Source organism: Populus trichocarpa, chromosome 15, assembly GCF_000002775.5.
Source record: "Populus trichocarpa isolate Nisqually-1 chromosome 15, P.trichocarpa_v4.1, whole genome shotgun sequence".
Taxonomy (NCBI): Eukaryota; Viridiplantae; Streptophyta; class Magnoliopsida; order Malpighiales; family Salicaceae; genus Populus; species Populus trichocarpa.
In genome coordinates, this window is record NC_037299.2 from 3820358 (window position 1) to 3835664 (window position 15307).

Genomic DNA, 15307 nt, shown 5'->3' on the forward strand with positions numbered 1-15307 from the left:
TTACGTTAAAAAAATTGATTCAACCTATAACACAACGCGAACCAATAATCTAGTAAATATCTATATAATAGAAACAACAAGCAAGTTTAGAGCATATTTATGAAACTCGGCCCAACCCATTTGGTTGACTTGGGGCCTTAACCGAGTTTCAAACCATAAAAACTCAAAGATACAATTGGCTTGGTCAAACTGGGTGACCTATCTGGTCAACTCGAAACTTGGATGACCCGAAATAATCCAGGTGAGACTCGACTCTTTTTTAACATTTTTTTATTTTAATATACCTTAAAAATATAAATTAATTTATGAATACTTAACCTTACATCTTTTTTTCTATAACCTACATCCATATGAATTGTTTTTAAATTTTTCGATGTGGAATAACTATATATTAGCTTATATCCACATAAATTGTTTTTTTAACTTTTCGGTCTGAGATAACTATACTACACTTTATGCTTCATATTTTTTTTTATATAGTCTACATGTATATGCATTATTTACTAAAACCTCAAATATTATTTTTTTTTATTTTCTTGGGTTGACCCGAGTTAATCCGTGTGACCTGGGATTAGCCACTTGGTCAGGTCAGCCTTCAAACCAGGTTTAATAACTATGACTCAGGGGGTGTTTAGGAGTGTAGAAGCAGTTGCTTTTCAAAGTGTTTTTTACCCGGAAATACGTCAAAATAATGTTTATTTTATTTTATTTTTTAAAAATTATTTTTGACATTAACATATTAAAATAATTAAAAATATAAAAAAAATCAATTTTTTAAAAACAAGGTTTTATATGCGTTTCTAAATGGTCTCTTAAAATTAATACGAACTTAACTCTATAAGGAACTAATTAAGTAGGCTTTTGGTTCAGCCCGACCCATATAAGCATGATCATCAAAATTAAAAACAAAAACAAAAACCTTCTAGTCGCCACATCAAATTAAAAAGTGTTTACGAGTGTGATAACAATAATTTTTTAAAATATTTTTAGCTCGGAAACATATCAAAATTAAAAACAAAAACAAGAACCTCCTAGTCGCCACATCAAATTAGAAAATGTTTAAGAGTGTGATAACAATAGCCTTTTAAAATATTTTTCACTCGAAAATATATTAAAATAATATATTTTTTTATTTTTTAAAAATTATTTTTAATATAACTCATCAAAACCATCTAAAAATATAAAAAAATTAATTTTAAATAAAAAAAAATAAAATTTAGCCAATTCTTATCTGTTCCAATACCAAACAGGGCTTAATAAAATATGGAAGCCAAAATTATTTCATGAAGGCTTTTTCCCTCGAATCTCCACCACAATTCTTCTCCTTAAACCCTAAGAAATTCCTTCATACGCCATCGTGTGATCACACAATGTCTCGTTTCCGACGCCCAAATGACGACGATGAGGAGGAGGAAGAAGATGACGACGACGACTTCCAAAACGACATGGAGGCTCTCAGGCAAGCTTGCTTACTAACTGGCACTAACCTCACCAATATCTCTCCTTCCGCCGCTGTCTCCGACGGAAGCGGTGAAGCAGATGGAAATTCCTGTGGTGGCGCCTCCGTTTCGGATTCGGGGAGCGAGGATGACTTTGAATTGTTTCGGAGCGTCCAGAATCGGTTTGCGACATCGGCGAATTCACTCGAGCCGTTATCTTTAAAACCTCTTTGTGCGCTTCCGCCGGTTTCAGATGACGAGGAGGATGATTTCGAAACACTCTGTGCTGTTAAACGCCGTTTTGCCGCCTATGATAACAATAACAATCAAGGTAAGTAGTAATTACGCATCTAGATTTACTTCTTTTAATTAAGATTTCTCTAATTTTAGCTTATAATTGAATTTATTTTGTTTAATGTAGAAAAATTGAAAACTGAAATGGAGAAATCTGAGGTTGGAGTTTCGGATAATTCATTAGCTGAAAGAAATACTGCTTGTGAAGTGTTACCTGTTACTGAACAAGATGATAATGCTGCGAATTTGCTTGGTGATAATGTGGAGATAGGGAATTCTGCTTCTGCTGAGGAGAATGAATTGGATAGTGGTAGATTATCTACGTTGGAGTTGGACTACTCTAGTTTTCCGAAGTCGGCTCAGGTGTTTATTGATGCAATTAAGAGGAATAGGTCGTGTCAGAAGTTTATTCAAAATAAGTTAATTCAGATTGAAGCAAGAATTGAGGAGAATAATAAATTGAAGGACAAGGTGAAAATTTTGAAAGATTTTCAGTTTTCGTGTAGAAAAATTACGGGAATGGCGTTGTCCTTGAGGAAGGATCCACGGATCCAATTAGTGTCAGCACGAAAGACATCAAATTCTAAGCATCCGAAGGTAATCATCCTGTTTATTTTAGGCATTTAAATACTGCTTACTGAAGTATTTCATTTGATTATTATACTGCTTAGATCCTTTTATTTTTATCTAGGGATCCATTTCTCCATTGTCTGAATGAGTTTTTTGGTGAAATATCTTTATACGAGTTATACGGCCAATTACAGTAACTCAGAAATAAATTATTGTAAAAATTCACCTTGCATGGAATATTTCCGTTATGAATATGTAATGGTGCTTGGTACTATTAGAAGCAAGTAGGTGTTTTCATTGAGTTGAAGGGTCAGTCTTCGCGAGCACCAATGTATGTGAGCATGAGCTTTTTTATTTACTAATCATGGCCTTTTCAATTTTAGAATTCGTCTGAAGCCTTTCTTTGCCCATTTGTGCCTCATATCCCTATCTCTATAGGTGTTTCATTATATGCCCAAATTTTACAAGTTTAAGGCATTGAAATTTTGACAATTCTGAACCCATGTAACATTAGTGGCTTGAGTTTTATAGAGGTGTTTGAGTTGGATTATATTAGTTGTCTTTATAATTTGAAGTTGAATGCTTTTTCTTCACCAAGGACACATCATGTTGATGTAGGTTAATGGTAAAAAGGTCTCTCCTTTGCAAGATGGGCCAGTGGAGAACTCGCATGTTGCTAATTATAGAACAGCATTGACTAATTTTCCACTCTCACTGAATCGTAAAAAGTGGACAGAGACAGAGAAGGAAAATCTTGGAAAGGGAATAAGACAACAATTCCAAGAAATAATGCTTCAGTTTTCCATGGATCAATTCAGGTATGTTCAATTATATTTTTACTGATGGCTCAAAAATTTATATCTTAAGGGTGTTGCAGCCCTGTCCAACCCAGTCTTCTTGACTTCCAAATCTTACATTTTATGATATAGTGTGTCAACATTTAATAATTTCCTATTATTGCAAAGCATTCCTTTTTAACTTCTATGAACATTTGGTGCTTTCTTGTGTTTTCTGTCTGCCATCTATTAAAAACTTTATGTCCGCCTATTTTTTTGGTCAATTTTAGATGCTTTAGTTGTTGATTTGCTAGTGAACTAGAAGGTCTGACATGTGTGATATGCAGTGGAATTAGCAAACTATCAAATCCAGAATGTCTAAAGCTCCCAACGTACATTTATTTTGATGAAAAAAAAGTTACCACAATCCATTTATAGAATTTGGTTAAGCAGTTTTTTACTTATGTGGCTACAATTTAGTTTCATGCACAGACTATATGATAAAAATTTGATGTCACAGTTTATTTGTTACATTTTGAATGCTTTATATGTTTATTAATGTTGATCAATATTTGAAAGGGAAATTTATGCTGTGAGCATTTTATGAAATAAATGTTGTTCAAGGGCCTAATTAATCACCTGTATAATTCAGTAGAAACTATAACATGCACATTTTAGCAACATGGTCAAAAGCTTGTGCTTTTTGCACAGACTGCTCTTTGCTGAATATGCGTCTTTTAAGAGAAAAGGTGCTTCACAGTTTAAACTTTAATTTGGGCCTGGACATGCATATGTAACACTTCTATGCACATTTAGTCATTAGAATTTAGAAAATCATTCCACTTTAGATTACGTGGAGTTTCTCATATTTTGTTTTGTTTGTGGGTGTGAAGGCGGTAGAAGAGGGGAGGGGGCTTGAGTTTACGTGTCTATATATGTATGATGTGTGTGTATCTATGTGGTGTAGGTGCAAAAATAGGATATCCTAAGTCCTTTAGTGATAAAGGCTGATGCATTGATTTTGTTTGTCTTTGTATGTATGCCTTAAGCCTTGCATGTATCTTCGGGGAAAATCGATGCATACATGCACGGATGCACCTTCAGTTCTTGTTTATTAAACTTTTAGGCATTGCATTATACATATTAATGACTTCTTCGGGTTTCACTTTTATTTTTTTGTTGTTGTTTACCTAGCTTTTCTTTTTCTGACATGCTTTATTTTGAAGTAGTTCAGAAGGATCTCCTGAAGATGGAAAAAATTTGGATAGCATTCTAGTATCAATCAGAGATCTTGAAATTACCCCAGAAAAGATTAGAGAGTTTCTTCCAAGGGTTAATTGGGATCAGTTGGCTTCCTCGTATGTTGCAGGTCGCTCTGGTGCAGAGTGTGAAGCACGGTAGTTAGTCTCTTTAACAGTAAACTCTTATTTTGCAGTCAAATTATGAACCTTCTTTGCATGGCTTGTTTTGAACATTTTGTAAAGTATTTAACCATAGACTTGTTGTTTGCCATTTGATTATTAAATTGACAATAAAAAACTTCTGGTAGTCTATGAAATATTAACCTTGCCACACATCCTTTACCTTCTATGCCCATGTTTTCCCCTTCTATCTAGTTAATTGACCTCTTATCCTTGCTTTGTTGGCTGGTTTGTTTATGACTTTATGACTAGGTGATTTCTCTTGTATTAATTTTAGTTTGTAAACTACGCAGTTGGTATCTGGGATTACCTTTTACTTTCTTTGATGATAGGCAACACATTTCAGCTAATAGGAGAACTAATTTTTTAATTGGTTGTAGATGTTATTAATAATGTCTTAGTGAAATAAAAATCCTAACATTTTGCAAGCAGCATTTAGCTTCTGTTTAATTTTTATTTAGTCATGTCAAATGAGATCCAAGTTCCACAAGTTAACATTCTGTCTAGCACCCAAATTATATTTATAAAAAAGTCATCTCATTTCTCAACAAAGTATGTATCTAAACACATTTGATTCCCTTTCATAGTTTTCTGTTATTTTATGTACTCTTGGCATTTTCTAATGGATTTCTAGTTCTAGGTTCTTCTGTTTCCTTAATGGTCTCAACACCGTCAAAATACCTGTAAACTGGACTTTTGATGAAATTTCGTTGGAAGTGATTGGGAGATTTGCCACAGTGTGCTTATTGCATATCGCGGCATTCTCCCTTGATGCCTAGATCCTTTGTAGAGATTCTCGCCTAATATCTGGAAGGAATTGGAACTCACTCGAGAATCAGACAACCTTCTAGGACCTTCCCAAAAAAGAGACATTCGATGTCCCTCTTAAGAATCCATTTAATTTAATTTAGGCGATCTAAGTGGAAAGCTATCACTAGGGCCGTGTTCGATTTGCTTCTGGTCTCCATTTGTGCTGTTCTTGACAAGTGTTTTCATTTTTATTTATTTTCTATGAAGCCCCTGTCAAGCTAGATTCGCAGACTTCTATGATGATGATCATCACAGACATCTTTACCATTTCTCGCTTTGAAAAAAAGTGCAAGGTTAATGCAAGTCATACAGGTGGGACCCATAAGTGACTTCTGCTTTACTCAAAACAGCAGTGTGATTACGTCTATGATGATTGTCATCACAGATTCCTGTGTGCTTACATATTTTTATCTTGTAAAAGTGTTATCAATTCTGAATTGCTTGTTACATGTGTTTATCTTGATGTAAATGGTTAATGCCTGCAGGTGGCTGAATTTCGAAGATCTGTTGATAAATCAAAGTCCATGGACCATCAAAGAGGATAAGAATCTCTTGTTAAATGTCCAGGAGAAGGGGGTCACTAACTGGTTTGATATTGCAGTATCATTGGGAACGAATAGGACTCCATCTCAGTGTCTATCTCGCTTCCAGAGGAGTTTAAATGCGCGCATATTGAAGAGGGAGTGGACCAAGGAGGAGGATGCTCAACTTCGCATTGCTGTAGAAACTTATGGTGAAAGAGATTGGCAGTCTGTGGCTTGTACTTTGGAAGGACGAGCTGGTACTCAATGCTCTAACAGGTCAGTTTGTTCCCTCTAAACATTTCTTGTAAGTATTTAATTTGAGCACATCCTTTTAGTCGCTGAATTCTCTGTGCGAAATTTCCTTCATACTTTTCTTCTCTTTTTATCTCCATTTACTCTATAAAAACAAGTGTGAAGCACTTTCCTTTCCCACATTACCTTTTATTCTTGTAATTTCTTGATAGCATTTTCCCCACGGAAAGAAAAATGCTTTGTAATTTCCATCTCTAGTTTCTTATTTATTTTATAAAGATTTTTCCATGGAAAATTAAGGAAACATGTTTATTGAATACAAATTTTCCACAATAAAAAATAAGGCCTTGTTTGGCTTACATTAAAATAATAAAAGAAATAGGCATAAAAGTCAGATAAACCAAACAAGGCCCTTGTTTTTATACTGGAGAACTTGGAAAACAACTTTTTGGTGTTTTTCAATTTTCTAGAAAATTGGAGAAATAGAAAACAAGTTTTTCCAAGAGAATAATTTTCATTTTCTACTAGTTAATGTGTTTTCTATAGTTTTTAAATTCCATGAAAATTTCTCAACAAGTTACACAACCTAAAGATTGCGCATTAAAATTGTGTATTCCGGTGAGATTTTTTTTTTAAAAAAAATGATGAAGCTAGCGGAAGATTTCCAATTAAATCTGCCTTTAAATGAATGGAGCTTATATACATGGTATTATGTGATTCATTCTCCAATACTGTCATTCTATTCTTTTTAGAATTTTGTGATTGTGATAAATGCCAAGGATGGATTGTCTTTTTAGAATTAAATCTGCCTTTAGTTTGATGGAGGATACCTCCCTGTAAAATCATCAAGGATTTTATATTTGTAACTTGTTTAAATCATTTAGTCACCTAGTTGATAGATCAGGGTTTATTTTTGTCAGTTTTGTTTCCAGGATTATTTGTTTTACTTGTCACCTTCACCCAAAAGGTGAAAATGTGGTGTACACATCATATGTGTGTTTTTCTTTTTCTCTATGTTTCACAAATTAATGTGGCAATACACCCCCCCCCCCCCCCGTACTTGATCTTATATCTGTAAATTCAATTGGGCCTTCTTGATTTTATCCTACCATTACACAAATCTAGAAAGTTCTACTAGTAGATTCTATTTGGTTATCCTTGTAAGCTGTTTTTGAAGACTCCTTAGGTATTTTTAATCTTCCAATTAAGCTGTGGTTGGCACCGAGGTCCTGGCCACAAACACAGGTCGTGTGGCCTACAAACCATGCTGTCAACTGTATATATTCAGTCTCAGCATTGCCAAACATGCTTAAATGTGTCATCAAAGGTGTCATAATATGTCTTTTCACTGAAGCATTTTTTTGAGGAGTTTACACTCTTTCTTTTGTTTTTTGTTTTTTTGGTTCCATGAAAGTTCACTTTCTTTCTTCTGCACCATCAGTGGCCTCAATTCATCCTTTATATTAGTTCTTGAATTGATTCATGTGTTAATCCATGCCTTCCATCTGATGACGATCATTACTGCAGACAACAGATTTTCTTATATGATTCTTGTGCATCTGTTAAGTCCAGTTCTGTTAAATGAGTGTACCATCACGATGTTTCAATATACAGATGGAAGAAAACCCTTCATCCTGCCATACGAAGGGTTGGGAGGTGGACTCTGGATGAAGACAAACGCCTGAAAGTAGCTGTAAAGCTTTTTGGTCCAAAGAAATGGGACAAAATAGCTCAATTTGTGCCAGGTAGAACTCAAGTGCAGTGTAGAGAAAGGTGCAGTATAATCTCAAAGTCGAAGTAGATTTAATTTTGTAGACAATATGAAGTAATGTTGACTTTTTATTTATGTGACAGATGGGTTAATTGTTTAGATCCTTCTATGAATCGGGATGAATGGACTGAAGAAGAGGATTTGAGGTTAAAAGCAGCAATTGAAGAATGTGGATATTGCTGGTCTAAGGTTGCTGAACGTCTCCCACAAAGAACTGATAATCAGTGTTTGAGGTATCATGTTTTGAATTTTAATGGATGGATTTAAAATCTCTGATTGTGTTGTTCATTGTACTTTTTTTCATCATATGAAGTTTCTCTAGATTTTGTTCTCATTTGCATCTATTTGCATAACCAGGAGATGGAAGGTGTTGGTTCCACATGAAGTGCCTTTGTTACAGGCGGCTAGGAGGATGCAGAAAGCTGCTCTTATAAGCAACTTTGTAGATCGTGAGTCAGAGCGGCCAGCACTTGGCCCAAATGATTTTGTTCCACTGGCAATTACGGGACCAGTATCTGATCCTGAAAAGATGGATCAATCTAGGAAACGTAAGAGAAAGTTAAGGTATGCTGTTCAGAATAACAAATATTGCCACCTTGTTTTTTGTTTTTTTAGTGCACCCTGTATTTGATCTGAGGCCTTCCCTTCTGTGCAGGAGGGAAGAATCTCAGATGGAAAAAGTTGCTGCACCTGGGTAAGTTATCTTTCAAGTCATGTTACTTGCTTCGTTCATGTATTAGGATTTTGTTTTTCTTGCATGTCATATTATTAAGCTACTATGGAATTATGTCTATCAGTATCTGTAGGCTCGTTCTTGGTTCAATTATGGCTCTGATTTTTTCTCTCTTTTTTGTGGAATGCAGTAATGCTTCAAAGAAGATTAGATCAAACAGGAGTAGGAAAAAGGTGCAAATTTCTTCCAAGGAAGTGCCAGAGATACCTGATGGCACTCAGGTTGGCAACTTAGGTGGAAGTCGTTCTGTTGTGACTGAGACAACAATGGAATACTGTTCAGAAAATAACAGACATGCTGAACGAGGTCAAGATCATCCATCATCTAATTCTAATTTGACACCATTAATGACAACCAGCTTTCAAGGGGTTGATTCCGGTCAGAACCAGCAGCTTCCTGACTTGCATCCTAAGGGACGTAAGCCTGTGGACAGAGATGGAAACAGCAAGAGTCTTCTCCTGTCACCCCCTGAAAACTTGGATGCTGGAATAATAAATGGTGACGTTTCTCAGACCTTTCACCCGAACAGTACCACATCAAGTAAGAAAAGAAGAGCTCATAAGCAGCATTCTAGGAAGAACATATGTGCTAAATCAAGTGAAGGGAGTTCTGTGTTATCAGAAACTACTATTGATGCTAGTGCGTTGGTTAATGATTATCTGGATTCAAATTTAGTGACAACCAATGAAGAGGACAACATACTTGGTCAGCGTGATGCTCCTGGCAAGAAGAGGGTACCCAAACTACATTCAGAGAGTTCAGAATGGACAGGTAGCCTTGACTGTCTGCTGCCGCCCCATGAGAATTCAGAATTAAGAGTAACTAGTACTGAAATCATGAACAAATCCTCTTTATTTGGGACCCCTACAAATGAGAAGAGGAAGGCTTTTAAGCTTCCATGCAGGAGGAAAATAAGAAATGAAGAACCATCAAGGAAAGACCAATGTTTTGCTGCTGTTCCTTGTCAGCAGGATACCAGCAAAAAATCAAAAGCCAGAGGCAAATCTTGTTCTAAGAAGGTTTTAGAAACGAAAAATGAAGATGACGTTGTGCTTGCCTCCTTCCTTAGGGATAAATCAAAGAAGAAAAGACTTAAAGTTGCACAAAATGCTGATCAGGCTTGCTCATCCTCCAGTATGATAACGAGGCCTGAGGTGCTCTCCAGAGTAGATCAACCTAGCAATGGTAATAAATTGTCCTCTGCTGTGCGCAATAGTGAAGGACAGACATGCTCCCATGGCAGAAGTTCAGAGAACGGTTTATCATGTGATATGTACGCACATCAATCAAATCATATGCAGACAGAGCGCTGTGAGTTAGATGTGAACAATCGTGGCATATTCGCTCCCATGGAAGGAGTGAGAGAACCAGGAAGCATCGACCAGGAAGCTGTTCTTGAGCCCGGTGACATTTCTCCTGCTGGAAGTGGTTCTAGGGTTAACACCCACTCCCATTCAAGAAAGGGGCCGCAGCTGCATTCCAAAGGGGCAGAACAACCGCGCAATGATACAGGTCCAGACAAGTTGTCATGTTCTGTAAAGAACTCAATTGGATCAAGTAGCAAGCCAACTATCATAGGCAATGACATTGAGCCAGGTGGACGGTCCAGCCACTCTCCATCAGCCAGTGGGGAAGCCTTAAAGTACTATAAAAGACGTTCAAAACGCTGATCATGAACGGAGAGCTTACATCTCCAGGGTTAGAGAAATCTGTAAATAGGAACGTTTTGTGCAGTGCGGAAAAGAAACGAAGAAGGAATTCTGGTGGAGGCGGGGCTTTGCTTGGAGACTGAGTACACTGAATTTTGTAGTATACAATTGAATGTGATTGTTACTTCTGCGGAAACTAACACATTAAAAGTTTTGAAAACGGAGCAATTTTATTTTATTCCACAAGAAAAAAAAAAAAAAAAAGAAGAAGCTATTTCAGTAAGGTGCCTTTTATATGGCTTAATATTTTTAAATTCTAATCAAAATCAGAGGTGATTTCATGGTGTCCAGATTTGATAAAATCGGTGAAAAACAACTGCTCAAGGGAGACCAAAGAAGCTACAAAATTCATGTACCTCAACAAGCCCAAAAGCAGCTATGTATGCAACGGTAATGGACCTCTAACCGATACTGCTTTTAGACAAACTACTACTTTTTGACAATGTAATTAAATTTGAATAATAAGTAAAAGTATAGTTTAATTTAAAAAAAAAAACGAGTCAGGTTTTGTAACTTAATCTACTAAATCCATGACTTGAGTTTTAGATTTTTTTGAGTTTAATATTTTGTTTTGTAACCTTTTTTTTATTTAATTATATAAAAAATAAAAGCTCACAAAACTGAGCACCAACTCAAAGTTGAGATATTTATTTGAAATTGCGATAATCTTATAGAAAAAAAACTGAAAATAAATTTGAAAGTTTAATTCTCAATCAATCCAAGTAAATAAGTCAAACTCACAATTCAGGACATGGATCCAATTAAGTTTAATAACTTTATTTTTTTAGAAATTATTTTTTATTTTATTATATTGTTTCAATTTCAACATTCAATATTAATTTTTAATAATTGTTTTATAGATTTTTTTTAATTTATTTACATGTCACTTGTTATTTTTTTTTTCAAAAAATACTATCCAAATTTTATTACCAATATGCGTGATAGCATAATATTCTCAAATATTCTTAAAAACTAAAAAAAAAACACTTAAAAAGCGTCCACACATAAAAAAAGGGAGAGAATAAAGTTTGCTAAAAAAAATGAATGAACTTGAAGAAAGAAAATTGGGCAAATGTGGACAACAGGATTCGAACCTAAATGAGGGAAGATCACCAAATTTAAAACCCATCACTTTAATCGCTCAACCGGACAATTGTTGATCGTTTATGCTCATAACAAAAACTTGAGGGAGGTTTACTTCTTTTGTTTTTGGCCATAAATCCAATTTTTGATGTCATCTCTAAAACACCGCAAACTCCTTTATAAATGATATAACAACCCTAAAATACTAAAAACTTACTAAAAAAAAAATTAAAATTAATCAAATAAAAAAAACTAAATTAAACTAGATTTTTTTTTATGAATGTCTAGAGATAAAACCAACCACTATTAAATTCTTCTCAATTTATTAACACCAAGAATAATGTTTTTATTGCTGAAAAGTGATCAAATCGATAATTATTTTTTTTATTTAGTTTAAGAATTTGAGTGTAAGGAAAATAAACGTTTAAATTAAAATTGAAAGTATAAAAAATATATAGGAATTATATAGAAAAAAAAAAGAACAATATAATATAAAGACAAAAAAAAAGCTTTTAACCTCAATTTTAAATTCATCATGGATTTCTCCTTGTTTTACTTAGATCTAATTTTTGAATAATATTATCCACCATGTAAATGCATACAAAGGATAAAATTTTAAAAAAAATTAGTTAAAATAAATAACCTATATTAAGATAATTAAATTGTAAAACTCGCATTTCAGGATCATGAAATCATAATACATCATAAAAAGTTATAAAAAAGTTATAAATTTTAATTTTTAATAAACTAAATAATAAAAGATGAAGATAAGAAAAAAAAAATAAAAAAACAAGACCAATCTAAACATGACTTGAATTATAATACTTAAATAACTTTATAACAAATTATAAAGTTTTATAAGTTTAATGTTAATTAATTTTTTTTAAAAAAAAGAAAAACAAAAGAATCCTAAAAAATATTTAAGGAAAAAAAAAGCAAAAGAATCCTAAAAAATATTTAAGGAAAAAAAAGCTTGACTTTTCACTAATCTAAAAACAGAGTAACATCACACCATTAATTTCTTATACCACATCACAATTAATTTCCAGGGATTTTTTTAAAATTTTTGCCAAGAGTTTGCACTCCATTTCCATTCAACATCCATCAACCTTCTTTATCTGGTATCTTCCTTGGATTTTACCCTGTACGAGATTTTCTTTGTAGCTCAAGGATTACATCGGATTCATTCTTGTTGTCTAGCAGAACTAAATCGATCAGATGCACAAATAACCTTAAGAACTTCAAGCCTCCAATTGATAGAGCCGAGAATTCTCCCTTCATGCAGTGCTCCAGTAGCAAATATTACTCATTCATCCATTATCCATGACCAGTTAAATGGGCATAATGTAAGATTTGCCGAGGCAAAGAGCAATACCTAACACATTCACGATAGGGGAATACAGGACAACTATGTTTGATAAGCATATACACTTTATTAGACAACAATATCAGCTAGTCAAAAATCAGTCCTTCTGGAGCTGGCCTTCACCAGACTCTTCGTAACAAAGCACAATCAGTATTGATTCAAAATGAGAGCATCAACGCTTATGATGCAGATGCTATAATATTTGCAACGCCAAATAGAAAGGAGAATCGAAATCAATTAACTTGATAAACCACTTGTACCAATGTGAAATTCAAAACCAACATATCTAACATGTGATATGAAAAACAAAAATATAGCCCCAGCTCAATCCAATGTGTAACATCCAGCATCAAGAGATAACATAAGATCCAATAATTTCAACAAAATCTTAAATTGGTCTTCAAAATACTAAAGAAAAAAAGGAAGGCGCCTGGTAACTACTCAAAGCTCCCTAATAGCGACCAATTCCCCAGACTCTAATGACACCATCAGTATAACCACTGAACAAGGTGCTTCCATCAGCACTCCAGTTCAAGCATGTGCAATAGATCTACAAAACACAAAGCAAAATTATGTGAATTGGGATTGCTCTATACTTGTCCCCACAAAAAAAAGACATATATCATTATCTTATTCATGGTACCATCAAGTGATTCTATAGGTATAAAAAACTCAAATGTATTGCACAGTTCTAGGTGCAAAATCTTACCATTATCAGCAAAAGCATAGTATCAAAATAAGTAATTTTTAGAAAACAATCTATCAATCGGCAGGAAGAACAAATCTATATTATATGTTTGACTAGACCAGAATTAAGCATCTCAAATTAACTAATTGGTTTTCCAAATGAAACAAATCTCTCTGAATGGTTCCATGCCTAAAAACATGCACAATACAAGTCATAAGGATGGCAAGAATATTCATTCTAGAACATTTCCAGTGTCCACAAACAAAAGACATATTTACCTGCCATAATAGCTATCCAACCCTATTAACAAAAACCAACATAAAACAACTAGCAAAACGATTCCAACACATCTGAAAATCACAACTTCTCATTAGAATTAACAACAGAACAGGCAGACAAACCAATTTTCTAGCAATACAAAACTTCACAACAAATACAAATTTAGCACTTGCAGCGCGCGCGCACAGAGACTAACCAGAGAACAAACCATTAACAGAAATCATCCAACTCAGCAAATATATAAATAACACAAGCAATTAACAGAAATCACCATTTTCAATCCAACAATCAGCAAAAGGATATCCATATAGCACAACCTATTTAACAAAACACCGAAAACTAAAACTAAAAGAACAACAAAAGCAGAGAAATGTATTACCTTCTTCGTGGTACTAGCAGCAGTACCGGTAGTACCCTCGGATTTCTCAGCTTCAGCTTTGAGATCAACCTTCAAATCATCAACAACCAACTTACTCTCCAGATCCCAAATCTTAATGCTATTCTCGGTGGCAGCACATAGCCAGTACCTATTGGGGCTAAAGCACAAAGCATTAATAACCGCACCTGCATCCAAACTATAAAGCCTCTTTCCTTCAGCCAAATCCCACAACAAAATCACCCCATCTTTCCCTCCACTAGCACACAATGACCCATCTGGCGAAACAGCCACAGTGTTCACATACCCACCATGTCCTGCAAGGGTAGACCTCAACTTACAGTTAGTCAAATTCCAGACCTTTACTGTCTTGTCCCACGAAGCAGAAACAATCGTGGGCTGCAACGTATTTGGGCTAAAACGCACACACGAAACCCAATCGGTATGAGACTCAGCCTCTTGAATGGTATACTTGCATTCACCAAGAGTATTCCACAGCTTGATTGTCTTATCCCTGGAAGCAGAAACAATCTGTCTGTTATCAATAGAGAAAGCAACAGACAACACATCCTTGGTGTGACCAACAAATCGGCGAGCAGAGACACCAGTAGCCAAGTCCCAGAGACGGAGCTCTCCGTCCCAGGAACCGGACAAAGCAAACTGACCATCCGAGGAAAGGACAACATCTTGGACGAAGTGGGAGTGCCCGGTCAAACGACGGCGAGCGACACCGTAGGTTTTTTCATCTTTGGTTAAGCTCCAAAGAATGATGGATTTGTCGCGGGATGAACTAACAATCATGTCAGAGTTGTCAATTGGTGTAGCTATTGCTGTAACCTGGTCAGTGTGAGCTCTCATGGTGCCGCGAAGAACGAGGGTATCGGAGGCCATGGCTGGAACAGAGAAGAACAAGAGCTGCTGCTGCTGTTTTCTAGGGTTTTTGAGCAAGAGAGGCAGCGAGGAAGGAAGTGGTTAGCAGAAACGAGATATTTATAGACGGAGAAAGCGTAAGCACGGGCAAACTAGGGTTTTGTGAGTTTTGATATCATCACTGGGCTCTGATACACCAGCCCCGCCTAAGCCCAAATAATTTCTTCTCTCTCAGTCTCTCTCTTTATTTTGAAATTATTTCAAACTTTTGAGTATATATTTGTTTTTGTTTTCAAAAGCTTTTTGAAAATAAAATGATAAAAACTTGTTTTTATTATTTTTATTA

General features: G+C 35.0%; 2 protein-coding genes across 5 annotated transcripts; one reads left to right on the forward strand and one right to left on the reverse strand.

The window, feature by feature from the left end:
• The first annotated feature begins 1259 nt into the window (after positions 1-1259).
• Positions 1260-10477, forward strand: LOC7462515 (uncharacterized). 4 transcript variants are annotated; one of them, XM_024587008.2, is made up of 10 exons: positions 1260-1770; positions 1861-2330; positions 2922-3121; positions 4306-4476; positions 5796-6110; positions 7701-7859; positions 7941-8090; positions 8215-8421; positions 8513-8551; positions 8721-10477. In XM_024587008.2, exons 1-10 carry the CDS (start codon positions 1284-1286, stop codon positions 10258-10260), a joined length of 3738 nt encoding a protein of 1245 aa, XP_024442776.2. In that variant the 5' UTR covers positions 1260-1283; the 3' UTR covers positions 10261-10477. The 4 variants fall into 4 exon arrangements, with proteins under 4 accessions (XP_024442776.2, XP_002322121.4, XP_024442777.2 ...); XM_002322085.4 differs by having other exon boundaries at positions 4309-4476; XM_024587009.2 differs by lacking the exon at positions 8513-8551.
• A 2488-nt stretch (positions 10478-12965) lies between these two features.
• On the reverse strand, positions 12966-15083 carry LOC7462475 (guanine nucleotide-binding protein subunit beta-like protein). The gene is made up of 2 exons (XM_002321469.4): positions 14095-15083; positions 12966-13298 (listed from the first exon to the last, which is right to left on the reverse strand). Exons 1-2 carry the CDS (start codon positions 14980-14982, stop codon positions 13200-13202), a joined length of 987 nt encoding a protein of 328 aa, XP_002321505.1. The 5' UTR covers positions 14983-15083; the 3' UTR covers positions 12966-13199.
• Positions 15084-15307: the final 224 nt, after the last annotated feature.

Bases quoted from the DNA above. Each gene is read 5' to 3' on its own strand.
- LOC7462515 (XM_024587008.2), top strand. From the start codon at position 1,284: ATGAAGGCTTTTTCCCTCGAATCTCCACCACAATTCTTCTCCTTAAAC. The intron at 8,091-8,214 runs GTATCATGTTTT...TTGCATAACCAG, and splicing joins ACTGATAATCAGTGTTTGAG to GAGATGGAAGGTGTTGGTTC. The intron at 8,422-8,512 runs GTATGCTGTTCA...CCTTCTGTGCAG, and splicing joins AAACGTAAGAGAAAGTTAAG to GAGGGAAGAATCTCAGATGG.
- LOC7462475 (XM_002321469.4), bottom strand. From the start codon at position 14,982: ATGGCCTCCGATACCCTCGTTCTTCGCGGCACCATGAGAGCTCACACT. The intron at 13,299-14,094 runs GTAATACATTTC...TGTGTTTTGTAG, and splicing joins CTGCTAGTACCACGAAGAAG to ATCTATTGCACATGCTTGAA.